The 24,088-nt window shown below is 52.1% G+C and overlaps 1 protein-coding gene across 2 annotated transcripts; it reads left to right on the top strand.

Annotated features, from left to right (window-relative positions):
• The first annotated feature begins 12,836 nt into the window (after window positions 1-12,836).
• Window positions 12,837-22,299, top strand: RBP3 (retinol binding protein 3). 2 transcript variants are annotated; one of them, XM_025918239.2, is made up of 4 exons: window positions 12,837-16,004; window positions 18,188-18,378; window positions 19,897-20,039; window positions 21,566-22,299. In XM_025918239.2, exons 1-4 carry the CDS (start codon window positions 12,957-12,959, stop codon window positions 21,958-21,960), a joined length of 3,777 nt encoding a protein of 1,258 aa, XP_025774024.2. In that variant the 5' UTR covers window positions 12,837-12,956; the 3' UTR covers window positions 21,961-22,299. The 2 variants fall into 2 exon arrangements, with proteins under 2 accessions (XP_025774024.2, XP_086536338.1); XM_086680212.1 differs by lacking the exon at window positions 21,566-22,299 and adding an exon at window positions 20,219-21,065.
• The last annotated feature ends 1,789 nt before the right edge of the window (window positions 22,300-24,088 follow it).

The following is a 24,088-nucleotide window of genomic DNA, read 5'->3' as shown; positions in this document are numbered from 1 at the left end:
GGACTTTTCCTGAACCTGAGACCTGGGTTTGACGACTCCTCAATGCCATACCCTCACCACACCTCCCCACAGGCCCTTCTTTCCCTGGGTGGGGGGCAGAGGAGAAGGGCATGGAGACAGAGTTGCCACGGTGGCGAGTGGCGAGTGGACAGGTGTGGGCAGCGTCTCTGTCTGCAGGGAGAGTGGACGTGTCCATATAAGGGCATGTGTATGGGTGTGTGAGAAAGCAGATGTTTGCAAGCAGGCAGCAGTTAGCCCCATGCCGTCCCTCAGTTCCCCCATGTCAGGGGAGGGAGGTCTGGGCCATGAGTCACCCCTGCCCAGTGGCCTGGGCCCTGCTCCACTATTCCAGCATCGGCTCCCAGTATGTGCCCGCTCAGATGCCAAGCTCCAGCCCGCTCCCAGGGCCACTCCCTGGCGATGCCCTCAGCCGGCTGCCTGGCCACCTCACTTCCAGCTGCAGAGCCCAAGTCACCATCCGTGAAGGCTTGACTCTAGTGGCACCCCTTTTGTCCCCTCTCTTGATGCTCCGGCTCTGATCTTCCTGCTCTGAAGAGCACTACAGTGCTTCTGTCTCGTGGGTCTTATGGGCTCAGCGTGGGGACCTGCTTACCTCTTGTCTGAGGTGTCTTGTCACCGCATGTGCCACCAAGTCTTCAGGAGGCAAGGCCTGAGAGCTTCTGACCTCTGTCACTCTCAGAGGGCTGCCGTGGGCTGTGGCTCAGGACAAACTGACTTGGACGGATGTGCAGGGAAAAGAACTTGCAAGGAGCGTCCCCAAGAAATGCTGTCTGGCTTCCACTTCCCTGGGTTATTCTTCCCACCAGATTCCCCAAAGCTTTCTTCACCCCAGGCCAGAGAACAAAATGCAACAGCGCCATCCTCTGGACACTCCGTTATGCGGACAGTTAGCCCTGTGCCTAATGACCAGCACCCTTAGTACTGCGTTTTTAACATGTCCTAAAGCGCGTTCGTTTTTGTCGTATCTGGGTGGTGATATTACCGCTACCACACGTATGAAGAAGCTGAAGCCCAGTGAGATGACCAGTTGCAGGGCTGACGGGCCGTCCCCTGTTCCTCGTGTGACCTATACTCCGGGCAAGGAGCAAGAGGAGAGAGAGGTTCAGGGATGTCAAGCAGAAAGCCACAGGCAGACACAGAGAGACAGAGAGATGGCGGTGGCGTGGAGAGGCCAGGAGAAGAGCCAGGGAGGAAGGCTGGGGGGCTCCTGGAGAACCAGGCAGGGCTGGGGACTTGTACTTAGTGGCTCAAGCAATAACCTCAGAATAAATGACATTTTTATCCTGACTTTTGCAAATGAAGAAGACTTTTGCAAATGTGGAAGCACTTGGAGGCCTCACACTTTGCTCAGAGCCACTAGCCAGGAACTGCTAAAGCCAGGATTTGAACCCTGGTTGTGACGCTAAGCCCAAATTCGCTCTGTTGCCCTGACCTCTGTCCTAACGACCTTCTCTATGGTGAAGGTCATGGTCACGTTAGCAGGAAGAAGCAAAGACAAAGCCTGTGCTCTTCTGGGCAAGTGCCACCTTCTGTGCCCTCCTTGGCCACTTCCTCTCTGGTGCTACTTGTGCGGAGACCTCTGGTCAGCCAGGCACCAATGGACTGGAGAAGGTGGAGAAGGACACACTTGTCCCCTGTGATTAACATTCTATCGGCTGGGTCATGAAATGATAGACTAGGCACTTAGTTAGACAGGAGCTGGAGGCAAGGACAGTGATTAGTAGATTACACATTAGAAACCTGGGGGCACAATATCCTGACTTTGTGGCCTCCAAGACCCCTCAACATCCTGACCTCTTGGCTCCAGCGTCCTGGGGCTGACAGACCAAGAGCCACAGGGGTAGCATATATGTTCTCCTCTTCCACCTCTGCCCCAGTGTAGCCCCTAGACTCACAATAATGCATTCACACTGCAGCTTTAGCCCCCTGCCAGGGGGGAAGGCTGCCATGCTGGTTCAAGTACAAACCTTGGAGGGATAAAAAACTCCCTCTCCCACCCTGTGGGAGGAGTTTCCCAAAAGATTGGAAGCAGCTTCCATCAGAGACCACCCTGTCTGTGACCTGAGACCCAGCTCACAAAAGCCTCAGGACAGTGGCCACCTCAAGGCCTGCCAGCTCTCCCACCTTGGAAGTGTACTTTCACTTTCACAAACTGCTTCGAGCTACTTCCCTTCTGGCTGTCTTTATTCCAGGGTGGATCCCCACGATTCCTGGGGAATCCAAGAATCAATACCTCCGTTCACACAATGCAGACTCTCCTACCTGTAACAGAAACACCGTGGCTTGTACCTCTTCCGGAATTCTATCAAAATTGGGAGAAAGCAGGAATCCTTGAGGCAATCCTTCCTTGCAACTTTCTCTTTCCAAGCCCAACTGAATTCCCATATGAGCAGGGCCAACACAGGCGGGTGTGGGAGGTCACATCCCTCTGAACTCAGAAACTCTTTTCCTCGAATATACAAGGCTGTGGTTCCATATATAGCTCATCTGACGAGCTCTCTCTGTCCTGGACATCAGTTCCTCTGCAGGGCATAGTGAGGAATCCAGGGCGAGCCCACCTCTGTGGGTGCAGTCTGCAGCAGGCTCCAGGCATTAGCTATGATGGCACTAAGCGACATGAGGAGAGGCCCCTGCCAGCCTCTTCCCCACAGGGAACCTGCACTCTAGAATGCACACAGGCATCCCTATGGCCTGGGCAATAGCATGGGACCTGCCTGATTTAATGTTCTGCTGTTGCAATCTCGAAATTCACAATAATTTTGGAACAAGGGTCCTGCATTTCCATTCTGCTTTTGGCCTCACACACTGGTGTAGCTGATCCTGAATGCATGTGTGCACTTGATTTCCCAAGTCCCAGGGACACCCTGGAGGCTGCTTCAGACCTTCACATTGATGTGATTCTGATGTGCCAGGGAGTCTGAGCTTTGCTGCTGAGAGCTTGCCCCAGGGTCCGAGTGAAAGGACTGGCCCTGCCCCCTTCTCCCTGGTGCCTGCAGAGGGGGCCCAGAGGCGTCTCCAGTGTGTGATCAAAGGCTTTCAAAGGCAAGCCTATTAGATCCATATGGCAGCTCCTTGGGGATCCAATGTTGCTGAGAAAGTTTGGAACAGCCTGACACGAAGGGGTGCGGCTTTTCCCAGACTTGCCTTCATGTGGGGACGGGTGACTATACCCAAAGCAGGCAGCCCTGCACACAGGTGGCTTACATTGGATCAGACTGAATGAAACTTCCAGAAATTCTTTATTTTTTAAATCAGGCAGAAGTCTAACACCATGGGCCTCAGCTTCCCGGAACACTTCCCACTTAGGACTGCCCCTCCTCCAAGCAGCCTGTTTCATGAGTGGGCAGTTCCGGTTCTCAGAAAGATATGCCTGAGCAAGGGCCCAAGTCTGCCTCTCTGTAGCTCCCTCCCGTGAGTGTTTGTTCCTGCTCACGGGTCCCTGCGGTCCAGGAGAGCTCTGACATGCCAGCCATCTACATAGGGGCTGAGGGGCTTTGCCGCGGCAGGTATGGCCAGCATGGACCTATGAGGGGTCGGCAGCCTTCTACAATCGGGATCAAGTAAACAGACTAAGGGCCAGCAAGTATTGTTTACAACAGCCAAGTGCAGTTCAAACATCTCCTCCTTTTTAATGAAATGATGGACATCACAGGTAACAGGATTTTCTTCTTTATAATGTCCATACTGGGCAAAATAAAATACACTATTCAAAAGGATTTTGAACCATTATAGTTTTATGACCCAAGTCCTTGGCTCCTTCTCAGTTTGTTCCCCACTTCCAGACCTGGGAGTTCTCAACAGAAGCCCCTCAGCCAGGCATGCCTATTGATGCTGTGACATCCATGAAAGGAGCCAACCTTGCCGACCTCCATCTGGGACCTGTCGACTTTGGGCCCAGCTGCAGCCCCCCGTGCGCAGAATCTGGCCAGACCATCGTGCCCTCCGATCATGCCTCTCCTGGTCTGGTCCTTCTCTTTTCTGCTTCGCAGACTCCTGGTTTTGGACACCAGTGCCTAGCACCTGCCCACCACAGACCCACGCACGATGCCCATTTTCTCATTCCTCTCTGATTTTGACCTTGGTCCTCACTCTCAGATATGATTTACAGCAAGTTCTTTGTCCCTTCACATGGTTGGTGATGCCCCACCTTCTGCCTGCTCGGTGGGACCCATACCAGCTGCCCACCTAACTCCCTGACAGGAAAGCACCTCCCATCAACAGGATGTAGAAGCCGGGGCCAGCTGGGCAAATGCCGGGTACACACACATACCCTCTCGGGAAGAAATGCAGCCTGAGAAGCACTGGAGCGTCACCTCCAGAAGGAACCCAAGAAATGGCCATGCTCCTGAGTCCCCAACCTGGGGTCTCTGGGCCTCCTCATGGAGGTCTCTTTTAGCTAACTGCAGTGCCAAAATGGACCCCAAATCACATAAGTGTTCCCTCTCTTCCTTCTTTCCCCACTTTTTTAGGGAGGAACAACCTTTGAGGCCTGTCTGGGTTGTTCTGTGCTGATGTAGGTAACAGGTAGAGCTAAAAACATAGAAGGGGCCTATAGAACTGGACAGTGAGTATATGAGTTCTGTGACCTTCTCAGGACCCCAATGTCACGCTCACGTTCTGGAGGCCGTGCCTGACCCCACCTCCCGGAGCCTTTGAGGTCTTCCATGTCAGTGTTGGACTCTCCTTCCTTTGCTGGACAAGGCCCCAGTCAGGTGGCCGCTCCCGGAGCTGGCATGTGGGTACAGGAGGTCTGCCCAGGACCCCATGACGGAACAGTATAGTGTCTCGGTGCCACCGGGAGAAGCTGTCACATACACAGACAGAACAGCAGCTTGACCTCCTTCTGCAGCTTGGTCCTTTGAAGAGGTGTTGAAAAAAACATGGCAAGACTCTAACAACATATTTGACCAAGACTTCCTCTCTTGGAAATTGTGAACTAGCATCAGTGAGCAGTGTGCTGTGTGGGAACCCACCGACAGATATGTGCCACACAAATCACAGAAAGCGGTGGAAACTGAGAATAAGCTGAAACAAGCGTATGTCCCAACTTACCAGCTAAATCCCAAACACATGTCCAGCAGCAAAAGCACAGCCATCCCTATGGGTGGGGCCCTGGGGCCACCCACCAATCCAGGATCCTGGATGGGAAGGGCCTGTGAGAGTTATTACCCTACGCAGCCTGTCTAGGGGCAATCCTGGGCCTTCCTAATATACAGAATGGATGAAGTACAGCATGTTGGCTACACTGGAAAAAAATTTATGGGTCTGAAAATGCTGACACAGGCAGACTAGCCATCTCCCAGCCCCCCAGGGGGGGTTCCCACGTTAGAAGTTTCTTGTCCTACAGACCACCCAGGGAATGCAAGTCCATAACACTGGTAGTCGTCTCCATGAAGATCCATCAAGCATTCTTTCTTCAGACTATGAATTTGCTCACCAGATCTGCAAAAAATACCTTCCAGCTGCAGACAACAACAACCATTGTTCTTATTAATTGTGTTGCCATTAAGGCAGAATGTGAGCTGCTTTTAAATTCTTCACTTCCTATGTTCTGCCCCTGATCACTTTTGTCTTTCCCTCTTGCAGGGTTTGCATTAAACGTCATTTGTTTGGAGAAATTGAAATTAGATGTAAAAAGACATGAGATTTGGAGGAAGCACGCGACATCACCAAGGAGACAGCAGCAGCCAGGGCTGATGGAAGATGGAAAGGCAGAGGGGTCCTTTGGAGAGACAGACCCCAGACTTCAGTGGGGCCCCCTGCACAGGACCCAGAGGACACAGGGCATAGGGGCTGTGGCATCACTTAACAAGACCTCAAGCCTGGCTCGGCCCTGTGTTGGGTTGAACATGGACCCCAGGACCTATGAGTATGACCATATATGGCACAGAGGGACTATCACTTTACTGGCAAAAGATGTGATGAAGGATTTCAAGAGGAGGGCCATACTCTGGGTTATCCAGGTGGGCCCTGAATGCAATCACATGTATTCTCACGAGATAGGGAAGAGGGCAGACAGAAGAGGAGGAGTCGGGGGTGACCACAGAGACAGAGACTGGAATGGTGCAGTCACCAGAAGTCGGAAACGGTGAAGAACACATTGTCCCCTAGAGGCCCCAGAGGGACTGTGGCCCTCTCAACACCTTTATCTCTGGCTTCCAGCCTCCAGAACTGAAAAGGAGTAAATTTCAGTTGTTTTAAGCCACTCAGTTTGTGGTCATTTGTTACAGGAGCCACAGAAAAGCAATACAGTGCGTGGCCCTGCCCTGGTGGCTTTGCGGGCCGGACTTGTGTGGACCAGCTTCCTGCTTGTTTTTAGGCCATGTGGTCAGTCTGTGGGGCAGAGTGTGCTCCTAAGGAAGGAGCGTATGCTCAGAAGCACAGTGTGATCTCATGCACACAAATGTGAGCACACAAATACACACAAGTATCTATGTGCACACACGTGCATACCCACATACACACACATACACGCACAAAACCAGCAGAGATGGGCCGTCCTTACTAGTTAGGCTAGGCCGTGCACTGGGCCGAACCCCTGAATTGCCGAGTCCTGGGGAGACAGGGTAGCACAGTACATTGTTAAGAGCTGAAGATAGAAGATGATGAAGCAAACTCTCACAGGATCACCAAAGAGGAGAGGCCATTCTAACGCAAGTGCGGTTCTTGGAGGCCTTGGGAGAACAGATGGAGGAGTGAGCCCAAGCCATTCTGGACATCCGGAGAAAGAGGGCTGAGGAAATCTAGGTCTGACTTCATTTGGTGAGAAGTAGGGCACCGTTGGGGCTAAAAATTCAGGGGCAGTAGAATGAGGAATTTAGGTTTTAGAGAAAGTCAAGTCACTTGCAGTATGTGTGTATTTGTGGTCAATGAAACTGTTCTTTCTGGAACCTGTTTGCAGAGTACTCAAGTGTTCTCTGAGCCTAGACTGTTCTCAGAACAAACAGAAAGGCCTCGTGTGGATGTGAGGGCTGAATGACTTTTTGGAGCTCGTTTTCAGTTCAAGTTCTCACTCAGCTACTTACTGTGCCCTTGGAGAAGACTTTTGACCGCTCCAGGACTCAGTGTTTTCACCTATAAAATGGGAACAATATCACAATATCAACAATGATGGTTAATTTTATGTCAACAAAGCTTGGTGCCAAGCTGTTTGGCCAAACACTAGTCTAGATATTGCTGGAAGGTATTTGTGAATGTGATTAACATTTACTATCAGTTGACTTTAAGTAAAGCAGATTACCCTGTATAATGTGGGTGGGACTCATCCAATGAGTTGAAGGCCTTAAGAGGAAAGACTGAGGTTTCCTGATGAAGAAGAAGTTCTGCCTCAGGACTTCAACATAGAAACTCTGCCTGGGTTTCCAGCCTGCAAGGGCCAGCACTACAAATTCCAGACTTGTCATCCTGCACAGTTGATTGCCTGAGACAATTTCTTAAATAAATCATCTCTCTCCCTCCCTCTCTCTCTCTCTCTCTCTCTCTCTCTCTACACACACACACACACACACACACACACACACACACATCTTGTTCCTTGGGTCCACTACTGAAGATCAAATGAGGAAGTGATGGGAAAACAGGACTTCCACAAGCAAAAGAATGAAGTTGTACCCCTACCTTACATCATATACAAAGATTAACTCAAAATGGATCAAAGACATAATAAATATAGGAGCTAAAACTATAAAACTCTTGAAGAATACCAAAAGATACATCTTCGTGGGCATGGATTTGGCAAAGGATTCTTAGGTATGACACCAAAAGCAAGAGCAACAGAAGAAAAACCAGGTAAACTGGACATAATCAAAAAATTAAAAATTTTTGTGCTTCAAAGGACACCATCAAGAAAGTGAAAAGATAGCCCGCAGAATAGGAGGGACTATTTGCAAATCATATATCTGATAAGGGACTTGTACCTAAAACATGTGAAAAGTCCTCGTAATTCGATACTACAAGGACAACTGTCCTAATTTAAAAATGAGGCAAAGGACTCAAAGAGACATTTCACTAAAGAAGTTGTACGAATGGCCAATAAGCATATGAAAAAACAGCGGGCATTGTTAGTCACTAAAGAAATGCAAATCAAAGCTACTTCACACTCACTAGGATGGCTAGTATCAAAAAGCCAGATGAGAATGAGTGTTGACGATGAGGATGGGGAGAAATCAAAACCCTCACATGTTGCTGGCAGGAAGGTAAAATGGTGCAGCTGCTTTGGAAAACAGTTTGGCGGTTCCTCAAGAAGGTAAACAGAGAATTACCACATGACCCAGCAATTCTACTCCCAGACATACCTCCGCCCCAACCCATGGGCAAAAGACCTAAGCAGATTTTTCATCATAGAATATATACAAATGGCCAATAAATATATGAAAAGATGCTCAACACCATTAGTCATCAAGGAAATGTCAGCTAAAATCACAATGAGGAGCCACTATATACCTATTAGAACGGCTAAAATCAAAAAGTCTGACCACACATACCAATGTTGGCATTGATGTGAAGGAATCAGAAGGCTCATACGCTGCTGGTATAAGTTTAAGTTTTGGAAAACAGGTTATTTCTTAAAATGCTAGACATAGATTCTGTTCTAGTGAAAATAAACACATATACTCACACAGAGACTTCTGCTTAAACAATCACTGCGGCTGCATTTGTGACAGTTCTATACCTGAAGCAACCTGCGAGTCCATCAACCTGCGAGTGGATAAAAAATTGTGGCACACAGTGGACTACTACTCAGCAATGAAATAAATAAACTAATGGTGAACTCGCAACATAGGCAAACCTCAAAATCATTATGCTGAGTAAAAGACAGGGGAAAAAAAACAGTACACATACTATAATCCCATTTAAAGTCCTGGAAAATGAAAACTGACCCACAGTGGTGACAGAAGGCAAATGCAAGGGGGTGAGGGGTCAGTAACAAAGAGGCATGAGGAAAAACAGAGGGAGAGGGAAATATACATGACCTTGATCTTGGTGATAGCTCCATGGGTGAATACACATGTCAAAACCAGACTGTATGCTTCAGATACAGGCATTTCAATGTATGTCAATTATACATCAATTACGTGGTTTAAAAAAAAAAAACAGAAAAAAATACACATTTATTAGATAATTTAAAAGTTACTGAAAATATGATAAAGAAAATATCATAAGTGCATGTGAACTTATGATAAGTGAACTTGAGGTGAACAAGTGCACGTACTCGTTGATTCGTTGAGCCAAGGTTTGGACATTTAGTCTACAGAAACAAGAAGCACTAGTCCTTGTGAACACATGTTTGAGAACGTTTATAACCATAGAAGCAAAAAACAGAAGCAAAAGATCAGTAAATTACCAAGGACTACGATGCAACCATTAAAAGGATGAACTTTATGTATAGGCTTCAACATTGAAGGTTGTTTCTGCTGTATGCTTAAGTAAGTAAAACAAGATACAAACTACTATGTGTATGCAGTATAGACACTATGTATACATAGGTAACACTAAACAAATGGACAGATGGATAAGCATCCATAGGTGAATGGACAATACATCTCCTGCATATGTGCTTCCATGTATGAACGCAGAGAAAGGTGAGGACAGCTACACATTAAACATTAATGTATGTATAATACATATTATTATTGGCTGGGTTAGAATGGCTTTGGAAAAAGATTGTTCACACATTTATGAATTCTTTAACTTTTAAAAGGAGTATGTTTCACTCTTATTTTTTAAAGAGTAGAAAGAAAAAGGATTAAAATAAAGACAAGATTCAACGTGCTTTGAAATGCATCCAAAAAAAAAAAAAATATGTTGGTCTGAGATTTAGGGAGAGGGTCAGAGAGATAGAGGTGAGATAATGAAAGGGTAATAAAATGTCAATGTTAGAATCTAAGTACATGGGTATTGGCTGTACTGGTTGAAAATGTCCATAAAGAACACTGAGGGAAAGATAAACATCAAACAATGGATGGATGGATGGATGGATGGATGGATGGATGGATAATAGACAGAGATAAGGCCTCTGCCCACAGCAAAAAGTGAATCTGTAATGTAACAAGTGATTTGCTCCTTCTTGGATTGCCCAGGCTCCAGGCATGTTCCATGTGACCATCCCAATAGCACATCTTCTGTGCTTCATCCCCCTTTTAATCTGACATTTGGATCGCTGCGGGTTGTGCTCTGGAGTGAACACTAAGCCCTAGCTTTTCTCAGGCATACAGATTCTCCAGACACACCGAGGCCAATGGAAGGTTTGGGGCCTCAGAAACATTCCATATGCCAGGGGCCCGAGGGCTATTTCTGCCTGTTGGGGTATCTCTCCCCACCCCCACAGGGGAGTTCTGATCATAGGCTGCCCCTCACCAACTCCTACTGAGTCCTCAGCTTCTCTGTTACACCTGCCAACACTGTTGCAACAATGCAAACTGTATCCTGTTTCCCTTCCAAGGAAGCCAAGGCACAGAGCAGTCATGTTACTTAATAAAGGTCTCTACCCTAGAAAGTAGTAGGGCTGGTCGGGGCGGAGGCTCCCAAGCTTGTACTCTTGACATCTCTGCCCGCATGGCTGCTTGTGCAAGTGACAGGGAGGCAGGGGCTTCTGACTTCATCCCAACTCCAAAATCCAACCCAAGGTCACATGGGACTCTCGGTAGCCCCCTAGACTGATGGCTAGCAAGGATTGGATGGGAAGGTGTGGAATTTCTCTCCTCCTGGATTTCGCTGTGGACTTGTCTGAGGTACACTGTCCTTAGCTGACTGCCAAGTACTTATGTTCCCCCTCACCTGGGGACCAGGGAACATCCCTGGTTCCTTGACAGACTGGAGAACTTTGGGGACAGAATTTTCTCCCTTCACCCACAAGAGGACACATCACATCCCCTTGCAGGCACTAACTCTGCCCCCCTGATGACTTGAAGTGGACCCTCATTTTGTTTTCCACATCCTCTGCGAGGCTCTGGGCCATCCCCACAAATCAGGGCCCAGCGACAGCTGCAGGAATCCCATCCTGAGGCTGCATTTTAAGGAATGTCCAGGGGAAGCGCCTTCCCCAAAGAAGGACCTTTTCCTGATTGTTTTTATCCTCTGCACTTCCTGGCCCAGAGGCTTTGCCTGAGCTCACGCAATGACAGAGAAGTGCCCTCAGAGGCCCAGGATGGCATACTCTGAGATGTGATTCCCCAAGTTGGGGCCAGAGTGAAAGGCCCAATCTTCCCAGTAGGGACTAAGGAGGCCTTATTGTTATAATAAATCAGGCTCACCTCATTGGCTGCAAATAGTGGAGTGATGTGACCATATGTCACTTGGGCATTAAACAAATCCTAATGAGCTAAAAACATGTTTGTTTTAGCTAATTGACCTCTTTGGCTTTCATAAACCACTTGGTAAACATCCTCAGACAATGATTTCCAGAGAGCGGATTGTGGTTCTCAGGGGCGCTGAGAAAGCCCCCCGTCTCCCGGAGCACCTCCTGCGGGGGTGCCTGCTGAGGGACACATGTGTGCCCGCCTGCTGCCCACACGACTCAAGAAGTGTGTGGTGGCGATAACAGGACAAAGTGAGAAGAGTGGAGGCAGGCCGCTCTCCCAGCGCTCTTCCTGGCTGTGCAGTCTGAGCCGTGCTTGTCTGATAAATATGGAAAGTGCCCACCCTCAGAGGGGTGCGGAGACAAAGCAGGGCTTCTAGACTCTGGGCTCCATGGCAGATACGCTTGGAGATCTGTGGCAAGTCAGCCCTCAGCAGGACCCATGTCCCTTCCATGCCAAGGAGCAAGATCTGGGAGCCTAAGGGTCCAGCTGTTCACCTGAGACAGGCCTGTATGCTCTGTGCAGGTGAGGGAATGATCTGGATGCCTGTGAGGTCTGGGACCACAGACACCTAAGTCCTGCAGTTGGGTTCTTCCCGCAAGCAGCGGGCCATAGCTGAGCCCTTACCCAGCAGGGGGTCTTCTTTAGCCAGGAGAATGGACACTTGTCAGGTCTGAGAGCTAACCTCACCTGACCTAGAATCACTGGTCCCATGGTGTCTAGAAGGCAGATGCCCCTCCCACTCACCACATCCTGCATTGAGGTCCGGACATCGTATTCCTACTGTTTGAAAGCTGTTGTGGCGGCGGGAGTGGGGGACCACCCCAATTCCCTGGATGCATTACCAAGATATAGAAAAAAGCTTCAAGCCCTGAAGTAGATGGGAGCCCCAGACTCAGCCTCTGCACTGTCTGGGCTGACTGCAGTCCCCCCAGACTTCTTCTCAATGTCCCCTTCACCCCTAAGGTGATGGGCTTCAGGAAGCTACTGAGATCTATTTCTTCAGCTCTACAGCAGAGATAATACCTACCAGGGAGAACTTATCAGCGATGGAATGCTTCCGTCTTGCCTGAAACCGTGAAATGCTTTACACATATTTTCTCACGTGATCTACACAATAAGTAAGATACTTCCCTAAGGCCACAGAGCAGTGAGTCGCGGAGCCGGGCCTCCAGTGAGCTCTACCTAATTCCAGAGGCATGGATCACCCAGTGTAGTGGGAAGATGCTATTTCCAGCAGGTTAACAGCTCTATTTTGCAAGGCTCTGGTGAAAACTGTCACCTTGTGTGAAGCATGAAGCATGGAGTCCGGCATGCGGCAGGAACTGCAAATAAACGGTGGTTATTCAGATTACTATACACAGAGATAGCACAGTAGCATGAGATCCAACATACCTTCTGGGTCAAACCACTTCGGGCCCTTCTCCCCAGTCCCCAGGGCTGATGCGCTTGAATTAGACAGGATTAAAGGCTTACTGGAGCTGGAAGCCGCACCCCAACTCCCGAGTTTAGCCCCGGACCTTCTGTCCACCCGCTGAGAAGGACGAGGGAGGAAGGCAGCCGCACAGGGCAGTGCTGTGGCCTTACGCACAGTCAAGGGAGCTTTTGCTTGGGAGCCAGCTCTCCTTCTGGATCCCCATGACGAGAGAATGGGCCCTGCTCTTGTCCATGCTGCTCTGTGGCCTGGCTGGCCCCACACACCTGTTCCAGCCAAGCCTGGTGCTGGACATGGCCAAGGTCCTCCTGGATAACTACTGCTTCCCAGAGAACCTGATAGGGATGCAGGAAGCCATCGAGCAGGCCATCAAGAGTCGTGAGATCCTCGCCATCTCGGACCCTCAGACTCTGGCCCATGTGCTGACGACTGGGGTGCAGAGCTCCTTGAACGACCCTCGCCTGGTCATTTCATACGAGCCCAGCACCCTTGAGGCTCCCCGGCAAGCCCCAGCACTCACCAACCTCACAAAAGAGGAAATGCTTGCCCGGCTGCAGAAGGGCATCCGCCACGAGGTTCTGGAGGGCAATGTGGGCTATCTGCGTGTGGACGACATCCCAAGCCAGGAGGTGGTGAGCAAGCTGGGGGGCTTCCTGGTGGCCAGCGTCTGGAGGAAGCTCATGGGCACCTCTGCCTTGGTGCTGGACCTCCGGCACTGCACCGGGGGCCACGTTTCTGGCATCCCCTACGTCATCTCCTACCTGCACCCAGGGAACACGGTCCTGCACGTGGATACCATCTATGACCGTCCCTCCAATACGACCACTGAGATCTGGACCTTGCCCCAGGTGCTGGGAGAAAGGTACAGTGCCGACAAGGATGTGGTGGTCCTCACCAGCGGCCACACTGGGGGTGTGGCTGAGGACATCACTTACATCCTCAAGCAGATGCGCAGGGCCATCGTGGTGGGTGAGCGGACTGTGGGGGGTGCCCTGGACCTCCAGAAGCTGAGGATAGGCCAGTCTGACTTCTTCCTCACCGTGCCCGTGTCCAGGTCCCTAGGGCCCCTGGGAGGGGGCAGCCAGACATGGGAGGGCAGTGGGGTGCTGCCCTGTGTGGGGACACCAGCCGAGCAGGCCCTAGAGAAAGCCCTGGCCATCCTCACTCTGCGCCGGGCCCTGCCAGGAGTTGTCCGGCGCCTGCAGGAGGCGCTGCAGACCTACTACACCCTGGTGGACCGTGTGCCCAGCCTGCTGCACCACCTGGCCAACATGGACTTCTCCGCAGTAGTCTCGGAGGAGGACCTGGTCACCAAACTCAACGCTGGCCTACAGACTGTGTCTGAGGACCCCAGGCTCCTGGTGCGGGCCGTGAGGGCCAAGGACGCCTCTTCTGGGCCCGAGGTTGGCGAGGACGAGCCTCCGGAGGTAGTCCCCACGGTGCCCGGAGCCGAGGCTGCCCGGCAGGCCCTGGTGGTCTCTATGTTTCAGGTGTCGGTGCTACCGGGCAACGTGGGCTACCTCCGCTTTGACAGCTTCGCCGATGCCTCTGTGTTGGAGGTGCTAAGTCCCTACATTGTGCGCCAGGTGTGGGCTCCCCTACAGGGCACGGAGCACCTCATCGTGGACCTGCGCCAGAACCCCGGGGGGCCGTCCTCTGCTGTGCCCCTGCTACTGTCTTACTTCCAGGGCCCCAACAACGGCTCTGTGCGCCTCTTCACCACCTATGACCGCCGCACCAACATCACGCAGGAGCACTTCAGCCGCATGGAGCTGCTGGGCCGGGGCTACCCCACCCAGCGCGGCGTGTACCTGCTCACCAGCCACCGCACTGCCACCGCGGCTGAGGAGCTGGCCTTCCTCATGCAGTCGCTGGGCTGGGCCACGCTGGTGGGCGAGATCACCGCGGGTAGCCTGCTGCACACCTGTACGGTGCCCCTGCTGGAGACGCCGGAGGGTGGCCTGGTGCTCACCGTGCCCGTGCTCACCTTCATTGACAACCACGGCGAGTGCTGGTTGGGAGGTGGCGTGGTGCCCGACGCCATCGTGCTGGCCGAGGAAGCCCTGGACAGGGCCCAGGAGGTGCTGGAGTTCCACCGCAGCCTGGAGGCCCTGGTGGAGGGCACAGGGCACCTGGTCGAGGCTCACTATGCACGGCCAGAGGTCATCGGGCAGACCAGTGCCCTGCTTCGAGCCAAGCTGGCCGAGGGGGCCTACCGCACTGCCGTGGACCTGGAGTCACTGGCCTCCCAGCTCACGGCCGACCTGCAGGAGATGTCTGGGGACCACCGTCTGCTGGTGTTCCACAGCCCCGGTGAGATGGTGGCCGAGGAGGCGCCCCCCCCACCCCCTGTCGTGCCCTCCCCAGAGGAGGTCTCCTACCTCATCGAAGCCCTGTTTAAAACAGAGGTGCTGCCTGGCCAGCTGGGTTACCTGCGTTTCGACGCCATGGCCGAGCTGGAGACGGTGAAGGCCATCGGGCCACAGCTGGTGCAGCTAGTGTGGCAGAGGCTGGTGGACACGGCCGCGCTGGTTGTCGACCTGCGCTACAACCCTGGTAGCTACTCCACGGCTGTGCCGCTGCTCTGCTCCTACTTCTTTGAAGCGGAGCCCCGCCAGCACCTCTACTCTGTCTTTGACAGGGCGACCTCGAGGGTCACGGAAGTGTGGACGCTGCCCCAGGTGGCTGGCAAGCGCTACGGCCCCCACAAAGACCTCTACATCCTGATGAGCCACATCAGCGGGTCGGCAGCTGAGGCGTTTGCTCACACCATGCAGGACCTGCAGCGGGCCACCATCATTGGGGAGCCCACAGCTGGAGGGGCACTCTCTGTGGGCATCTACCAGGTGGGCAGCAGCCCCTTATACGCCTCCATGCCCACGCAGATGGCCCTGAGTGCCAGCACAGGCGAAGCCTGGGACCTGGCTGGGGTGGAGCCCGACATCACCGTGCCCATGAGTGAGGCCCTCTCCACAGCCCGGGACATAGTGGCCCTGCGGGCCAAGGTGCCCACTGTGCTGCAGACAACTGGGAAGCTGGTAGCCGATAACTATGCCTCCCCTGAACTGGGGGCCAAGATGGCGGCCAAACTGAGCCGTATGCAGAGCCGCTATTCAAGGGTGACCTCAGAACGGGCCTTGGCTGAGATGCTGGGGGCCGATCTGCAGATGCTGTCCGGAGACCCACACCTGAAGACAGCCCATATCCCCGAGGATGCCAAGGACCGCATTCCTGGGATTGTGCCCATGCAGGTGAGACACAAGGGAGACTGAGCCTAGCACAGTCCCAGCAATGAGCCGACCGGTTGTCTGCACATCCAGGGCTCTGTGCACGGTGCCGGGCAATCGCTTCCAGACTCGTTTTTGTGTTTAAGTTCTCATTAGTCACGTCTTTCCCTTCCTCTCATCCTGTCATCCCTTCTCCTTCTGGTGTCCCTGAGCACCTCTGTAGAGCACCGATAACCCATGAGGACTCAGTTTGAAAACCCCTGGTATAGAAGGAGTGGCACTCTTGGCGGGGTGGAAGGCAAATGTTTGCAGCACTTCTCATCATCAGTGTTGGCGGAAAGGTCAGGTCATGAGAGGTCACTACGGTTTCGTCCCCTGGAAATGCGGGGTTTGTGTTCATTCTCACCACCTGCCCGCCTCGGGGGGTTTCAGATGGAGAGAGAGGAGCAGGCAGAGGTCTTGGCCTCACAGTTGTCTCAGAGCTAAAGCATGGAGCCTAGACACAGGCTGTGGCATGGTCAGGGGTGCTGATGGTGCACAGCCTGGAGAATCATGGCAGTGGTCAGGCACCCCCTGCCTTCTCCTCCCCTCCCACGATGCAAAGCATCCGGAAGGAGCTGCACTTGGTGGGCGTGCAGTCTGGTCCAAGGGCCAGCTGGATGGGAAATTCCGAGCAAGGCTATTGTGGTCAGTATATTCAAAGCCGGCAATGGCATTTGGGGAAAACACTGAAAAGGTAAATCAAGGTTGAGGAGTTTTGCTGCTGGGTGGATGAGAGAGAAGTTCTCTAGACCAGTGGCCATGCATTCATCAAGCACTCCCATAAGCTAAGAGCTTCATCGGGAAGCAGCATTTACAACATCTCTCCACGTCGTTTATCCTCTGTGATTTTGTGGCAGAGTCACAAGTAGTCAGGGCAGCATTTGTCTCGGGGTCCCTTGAAAGGAGGTCTAGGATGCAGGCAGTTCAGGTGGGAGGCCGTCTTTGAAGCAGGAGTGAGGAGGCAGGGAGAATGGGATAGGAAAGGAGGAAAAGCTGATGGGTAAGGGCATTATGGAAGCTGTTGCTTCCTAAAATTCCGATGGAACCCTAACAAGAGTGGGGAAGGCTTCCCGGAGCTGTCCATCTACAGACGGGACACAGCAGTTCCTGTCCTTCTTTGGCTAAAGGTCCCCCTGGGGACATGAACTCTCTCAAACTCTGAGGCAGCTTGGAGAAGGTCCTGAAATCGAGAATGGAAAGATGTAGGGGTGTGCTGGAGGCAAGGCCCTGTCAGGCGAGGGGCAGTTGTAGCAAAAATCAGAGGAGGGCCAAGGGCACCAGAAGCATCTAGTGCAGAATCATCATCCCTGTTTTACAAAAAGAGAAATGGAAACCCAGAGGGGTGCAGAGGAGTGTGACCCATGGCTGAAGAGCTTGTGACTAAGGGCAAAGCAGACCCTGGAGGCTGGGTGTCCCAGTTAACATTCCGGCCCACAGAGCCTGTGTCCTTCTAGCAGTCTTGGAGAGAGAAGATGAGGCACAAAACATGTTGGGGGAGCCTAGAATGTGCCAGCACTGTGCTAGACTCACAGGGCCACCAGATTCCAAATCGAGGACCCACTCCTTTCCAGCATCGCCAGGATTCATGGTTTGGAGTCACATATGGATTCAGCTTCTGGTTCCACCACCTACTGGCTGTGTGACCTTGGGCAAGTTACTTAATCACTCTGTGCTTCAGTGTCCTCATTGAAAGGATGGGGATGCTATAGGGTGCCCTCATGGTGATGGTAAGGGCTGCAATGTGCTCAGCACAGGGCCAAACCCCCTTCTAAAGGTTCAGGGGCCCAGGAGCTAGCTAATGTCTTCCCTCCCAGCCCTAGGGAAGAAGATGAACTCAGAACCATCAGGAGGTATCTGGTGAGGTCAGGGGAGTCAGAGTGGAGACCACGCCTGGGCCTTGCAGCTCTGGACACCGCGGTGTGGGGTTGACATGCATGAACGTTCTCTGTAAGGAGTCTGCCAACCTCATTTGGGTCCACATCCTAGGCCCACCACCCACATAACCTCCTAGGCGCTCCATCGGAAACCTTCTTCAGAAATGTTAATTCCCTTCCATACCCTCAATATCTTTCACGTATAAAGGAAAACTGTGGTGCCCGGTTTCCTGAGCTGTAACATCTGCTCCTCTGCTGACACTGAGCTGGACCCCCACCCATTTTTTTCAGATCCCTTCCCCTGAAGTCTTTGAGGACCTGATCAAGTTTTCCTTTCATACTAATGTGTTTGAGGACAACCTTGGCTACTTGAGGTTTGACACGTTTGGGGACTGTGAGCTGCTCACCCAGGTGTCAGAGCTGCTGGTGGAGCATGTTTGGAAGAAGATCGTGCACACGGATGCCATGATCATTGACATGAGGTCAGTGGCTGGGGGGGCAGAGGTCTCTGGCCAGCCAACCCAGGGGTTCTGGCGTAATCGGCCGTGGGGGACCCCAACATCGGTGATCTTTCTAAGCTCCTCAGATGATCCCAGTGTTAATTCCAGGCTGAGAATCACTGGGCTACTCCTGTGGTTTCCAAACTTGCCTGGCCATAGGACTCAGCGGAGAGAGAGGGGGAAGGGAGACTTTAAAAACAGATTCTGGGGGCTTAACGTGACCCTACTGAATCTAAAGCTCCGGGGTGAGGCCCAGTCATCTGTGTATTTGAAAGGCATCACCCCGGGTGATTCTGGTGATCAGTCATGTTTGGGACAGCTAGCTAGGCCACCACCTGCATTGTGCCTCTTATGTCATACAAAGTCAGCCCGTGACCACCCTGACCATGAGAATTGGAAAGCCAGAGTCCCCGAGAGAATTTGAGAATAAGCCACTATTGTGGCAAAAAGAATTCTTTGCATCACAGAATGGCTGGTGGAGGGACGCTTTTAGGTAGAGACCTCCCTCCTGGAGTGGGTGGAAGAACACCCACCCCCAGCGACCAGGCCCCTGCCTCCATGGACACAGGGAAGGGCAGGCTGCTCCCCCAGGATACAGAACCCCACTTTGCAGCTGCAGGAGACAGGCTGCCAGAATTGGCCAAGTCACGACTTGCTTGTCTGCAGCTCAGCTGTGGTTCTTGTCTGTCACTAGAGGGCTCCAGATCTCAGAGGCTTGTTCTCCAAAACCTCTCCCAGGGCTCTGTGGCTACATTTGTAAAAGAGGAAGTGGCCCAGCCTACAGAATGCTTCCAGACCCTTCTAACCTGAGGTTTGGAGTTTCAGACACTGACGTCAAAGGCCCTAAACCCAGCTGGGCCACCCTAGACCTTCAACCAGAAGAGAATCCTATCATATCACCAGCCCACACTTCTTATTCACAGATGAGGAGACAGGGTCCCAAAGAGTTCACATAACAGGGCAAATCCGAACGTCCTAGGACAGGCACAGGTTGTCCCCTCCCCCACTCTTCCACTCCCCAACCAGTGTGGTTCCACAACTCTGAGCACTCGGCTATACTAAGTAGCAGCTCATTAGGAGACCTGAACAAAAATGCCCAGTGGGTCTTATGAAATTATAGAGAATGCAGCTGGGAAAGCAGTGTCCTCACAGGCAGCATGGGTGTGGAGAGCAGTCCATGGTCAGTTAATGAGGAAAATCTATCAGCAAGTTCATGACTGCAGGACTTGTCAGAGCCTTTAATGTAATGGACACAATATGTATCACATAATGTATTAATATGTGATCAGAAAGGGCAGGTATGGCACCAGTGTTTTGAAATTTCTCAAGAGACTTGTACTCTGGGAAATGCCAACCACAGAATTCTGCAGGAGAAGGATGGGACAGGGAGGCTGCCTGGAATTAGTGTCCTCCTCAGGGCAAAGGTCCCAGGCTCCCAGAGGGGAACCGAGGGCCTCCCTGTGAGCTCTGCCCCAATGACCCCCACTTCCCTTCCCTTAGGTTCAACATCGGTGGCCCCACCTCCTCCATCTCTGCCCTGTGCTCCTACTTCTTTGATGAAGGTCCTCCAATTCTGTTGGACAAAATCTACAGCCGGCCCAACAACTCTGTCAGTGAGCTCTGGACCCACACCCGGCTCGCAGGTATGTACAGATGCTTTCCCTTTCCTGTTCTCATTCTAGAAGCTTCTGGAAAATCAGGGAAAGACAGCTTGGGTCCAGGGAAAAGTAACAGTAAATGGAATATAAAGCTCTGCATGCGCTGCACTTTTACATATGATTCTTAATCCCTACAAAATGCTACCATTATGCTTATTTTCTAGATGAGCCTTGACTAGGTCGAGTCTCTTGTCTAACATCACCCAGCTAATAAGTGGAAGCGCCCAAATCTGAATGCCGGTTTCTCTAAAACCAAAATGCCCTCTGTTCTGGCCACGACAACCATCAGCATGCAAGGCACGGCAGAATTAGAAGGACCCTTGCCCTTCACCAAACCCCACAGAGTTGCTGGTGCTCATCCTCCCTGAGCTGTCAGCAGCAGCTCAGCACACCTGCCTGAATAAAGTTTGTGGTTCTGATGGGGCCTCTGCCCTGCACAGGCGCCACGCTCTGTAGAGCCAGGGCTCTCGTGGTCCCCGTCACGGGTGATAGGCTCACTCTGACTCCCTTGCTCAGCATGACAAACCAAGAAACCTGCGCTCCCATCTGACAAGGGGCTGGGAGAGCGGTGGGGGGAAGGGTGCATATGACCAGAAAAGCACCCCACAATTTTCATTTGTACACTTCCTCATCACACAAGGATTCGAGGGAGATTCCAAGGCACACATTCACAAAGACTGCAAAACGTAAATAAAAATTAGAACCGGGTGAACTGTAAATTCAAACAGTATTCAAAACCAGGAGTTACAAACAGACTCAAATCTGCAAGAGCATGGGGTCCTAGATTGCAATGATGTCCAGTATGGGAGCCGCTTGCCACATGCAGCCACTGAGCACTGAAATGTGGCTCATATGAGTTGGGATGTGACAGGTGTAAAATATACGCCAGGTATTTTCGGGCTTTTTATGGAAAAATAAAGACGTATAATATCTCCACAATGTTACTGATTACATTTTTGAGACAAATTTGTTTTGGATATGTTGAGTTAAATAAAATATGGTTAAGATTCATGTCATCTGTGCTTTTTTTTTTTCTTGTTTAATGTGACTCCTAGAAAACTTGCAGCGACATCTGTGGCTCACTTTCTGGGTCACGTTGTGTTTCTATCGGACACCGTTGCCCTAGAGGGCTGTTGTCGTGAAGCCACGAGTTTGGGTCTTCCGGGAGTCCAAAGTGAAAAGAGAATCTGGCAGGTTAGGCATTCTTATGATTCATGAAGAGGAAGCACATCCTTTCCTCGGGAGAGTCAAGGCTTTTCCTGTCACTCAAAGATAAAAGTGCCAGAAGTGCGTGAAGCAGCTGTCAAGCCCTTACAAACTGGAGATGGGTGGGGCACACGCTCGTAGCCCCATTTGACACTTGCAGAACTGGGGCTCACAAAGGAATGCCCTGCATGTGGACACAAGGCCACAGAACCAAATCCCAGGCCTTCCTCTTTGCGGGTCCACACGGTATGGAGAAGGCAGGTGCCCCAGAGTGCTGACTGGACTCCCCATCTTCTGTCTTCCAGGTGAACGCTACGGCTCCAAGAAGAACGTGGCCATTCTGACCAGCGCGCTGACAGCCGGCGCCGCGGAGGAGTTTACCTATATCATGAAGAAGCTGGGCCGGGCACTGGTCATCGGGGAAGTGACCAGCGGGGGCTGCCAGTCACCACAAACCTACCACGTGGATGACACTCATCTCTACATCACCATCCCCACGGCCCGCTCAGTGGGGGCTGTGGATGGCAGCTCCTGGGAAGGGGTGGGTGTGGTGCCCCACGTGGCTGTCCCTGCTGAAGGAGCCCTCACCAGAGCCAAGGAGATGCTCCAGCACACTCTGCTGAGGGCGAGGAGGAGCCCCAGGATGGGTGGGACCTCCAGGCCACACACCAAGGGCACTCCGGCACGTGGTCCTGCCTGAGGCCTCCGGGTTCAGAAAAGGGACCTGCTGAGCCCCGGTAGGCTTAGAGTTGAAGGCACCCTTGGAGTTCACCCAATGGTCTCTTCACCATTGCCAACATCTCTGAGCACATAGGGACAGGCAGCTCACCCCTCAGAGGCAACCCCCTCCATAGTAGTTATTTTGGGGAGGCGAAGTCAGATGTACCTCCTACCCATGCTTCTTAATTGCCAAGCCCTGGTCCTAGAGCAGCTCCATCCGACAGAGCTACGACGTGGGCCGCAGATTGCGGCACTCACGTCACTTTACGTTTTCTAGTAGCCACCTTCTTAAAAAGTAAAAAGAAACAGGTGACGTGTATTTTACTAGTGTGATTTATTTGCCCTACTATATCCACAGTAGTATCATTTCAGCAATATAAAAATGATTGTGAATGAGATGTTTTTGCACGGAGCCTTTGAAATCTGGTAGGTAGTCTGCACGTACAGTGCTTCTTCCCCTTCCTCACGCACATGTCTGGGGCTCAGGGGCCACCTGCGGCCGGCGGATCCCCTGTGGGACAGTGCAGGCCCAGAGGTCAGGGACCCCCACTCCCCCAGCACATTGTCCCCCTTCTGCCCTCCCTGCCTCCGCATCTTCCCCATTAAAACACCTCTCCCTCCTGCCCTGGGATCATTTCTGTCCCAGCATTCTCCTCAGGGGTGGCAGCCATCGTGCTCACCCTCGTCTCCCACTGCCCATCGCTTAGCACAGCGCCTGGTGCAGGAACGCACGTGAGTATCTGGCAGCAAGTCTGTCTTCCCTTCATGTGTTCCGCCCAAGGCCTTGTTCTCTGGCTTCCGCCAGGGCCCCCAAAGTGAGCTCTGGTGTCATGCGGCACTTAGACACGCAGCATTGCTGTTTAAGGGTAGAGTGGCCCTGGGCGGTGGTCTGGGTGCCTGTCTTTCTTGGCCTAGGGCAGTCTGTCACTGCACTGGCTGTGCTGACCAAGCCCACTCCTAACAGGGCAAGAAGGCTGAAGACCCCAAGATCTCCTCCAGAACCGGGCAAGCCCCAGGAGGAGACAGGAAGCCCCGGGATGACCTGGAGGAAGGCAGCCACTGGCTGGCCCCTGGGAGCTAGGCAACCTTACTCCACTAGAATCAACAGGGACCCAAAAGTGAGAGACCTCCAGGACTCTGCCCAAAGTCACAGTGGGGATGAAGCCGTTACAGCAAGGACATCCCCAACCCTGCCAATCAGTGCTCTCAGAGCCCCGGGCTCCAAGATGTCTGAGTGAGGGAGGATGAGGGACCGCTGCCATCTGGCCTCGCTGTCTGGTGGGTCCAGCCTGCAGCTGCCACAGGCGACTTCCCCAGGACACCGGGCTGATCTCACTACACAGCCCTGGCTCCACCAGCCCCCTCCCCAGGCTCCAGGGAGCTGTGGAATATGGCACACTCCTGGGTCACCACCAATATCTAGGAGGTTCACCACCCGGAAAACCTTGAACCAACCCTGCTGAAGTAGGAAAGCTCTGATACAAGGCGTTCTGGGTCCTTTCCCTTCTGCTAAATTCAAGTAACACGAAGGGCATGATTGAATTCTAGCAGCATCACATATACTGGGATTTCACCTTTTTCTTCATTAGACCTATTAACATCCAGGCAGATGTGTGAGGCCCCTACATGCTTATATTCTAGGGGCTCTTTCTCCTCCCTCCTCCTTCCCGTTCACGCCCCACCCCCCCCCCCCCCCCCCCACACACACACTCATAGCTATCTGATGGTCACCTACATCAAACAATGGTTCCTCTAGGTGGTAGAACCAGGGACAATATTTGAACTCTTCTCTTTCCTTAAATCCTTATAATAAGCATGTATTATTATTTTCAAATACAGCATTCTTCCAAAAATAAAATAAGATACATTGTACCTTGAGTCCCTAACCATACCTTAGTGATCATTAGCAATTGCTGATTTTTTTTCCCACGGGTTTTCCTTATATATCACTTGGATTTCTTTGATTTGCACCACTGACATTTGTTGACTGTTTAGTTTGTTTACGGTATCAGGCTAGGTGTTGTGGGGTTTGCAGATGGCAAAGGTCTCGATGGGTCTTAAATAGGGGGAGGGGTGGAGCAGCTCCTAGGGTGGGTGACAGACATACT

This window comes from Puma concolor, chromosome D2 (assembly GCF_028749965.1).
Source record: "Puma concolor isolate L17-30 chromosome D2, mPumCon1.1.hap2, whole genome shotgun sequence".
In the NCBI taxonomy this organism is placed as follows: Eukaryota; Metazoa; Chordata; class Mammalia; order Carnivora; family Felidae; genus Puma; species Puma concolor.
Note: the sequence above shows the minus strand (reverse complement) of the source record. Positions and strands in the feature narration are given on the sequence as shown.

Bases quoted from the DNA above. Each gene is read 5' to 3' on its own strand.
- RBP3 (XM_025918239.2), top strand. From the start codon at position 12,957: ATGACGAGAGAATGGGCCCTGCTCTTGTCCATGCTGCTCTGTGGCCTG. The intron at 16,005-18,187 runs GTGAGACACAAG...CATTTTTTTCAG, and splicing joins CTGGGATTGTGCCCATGCAG to ATCCCTTCCCCTGAAGTCTT. The intron at 18,379-19,896 runs GTCAGTGGCTGG...CCCTTCCCTTAG, and splicing joins GCCATGATCATTGACATGAG to GTTCAACATCGGTGGCCCCA.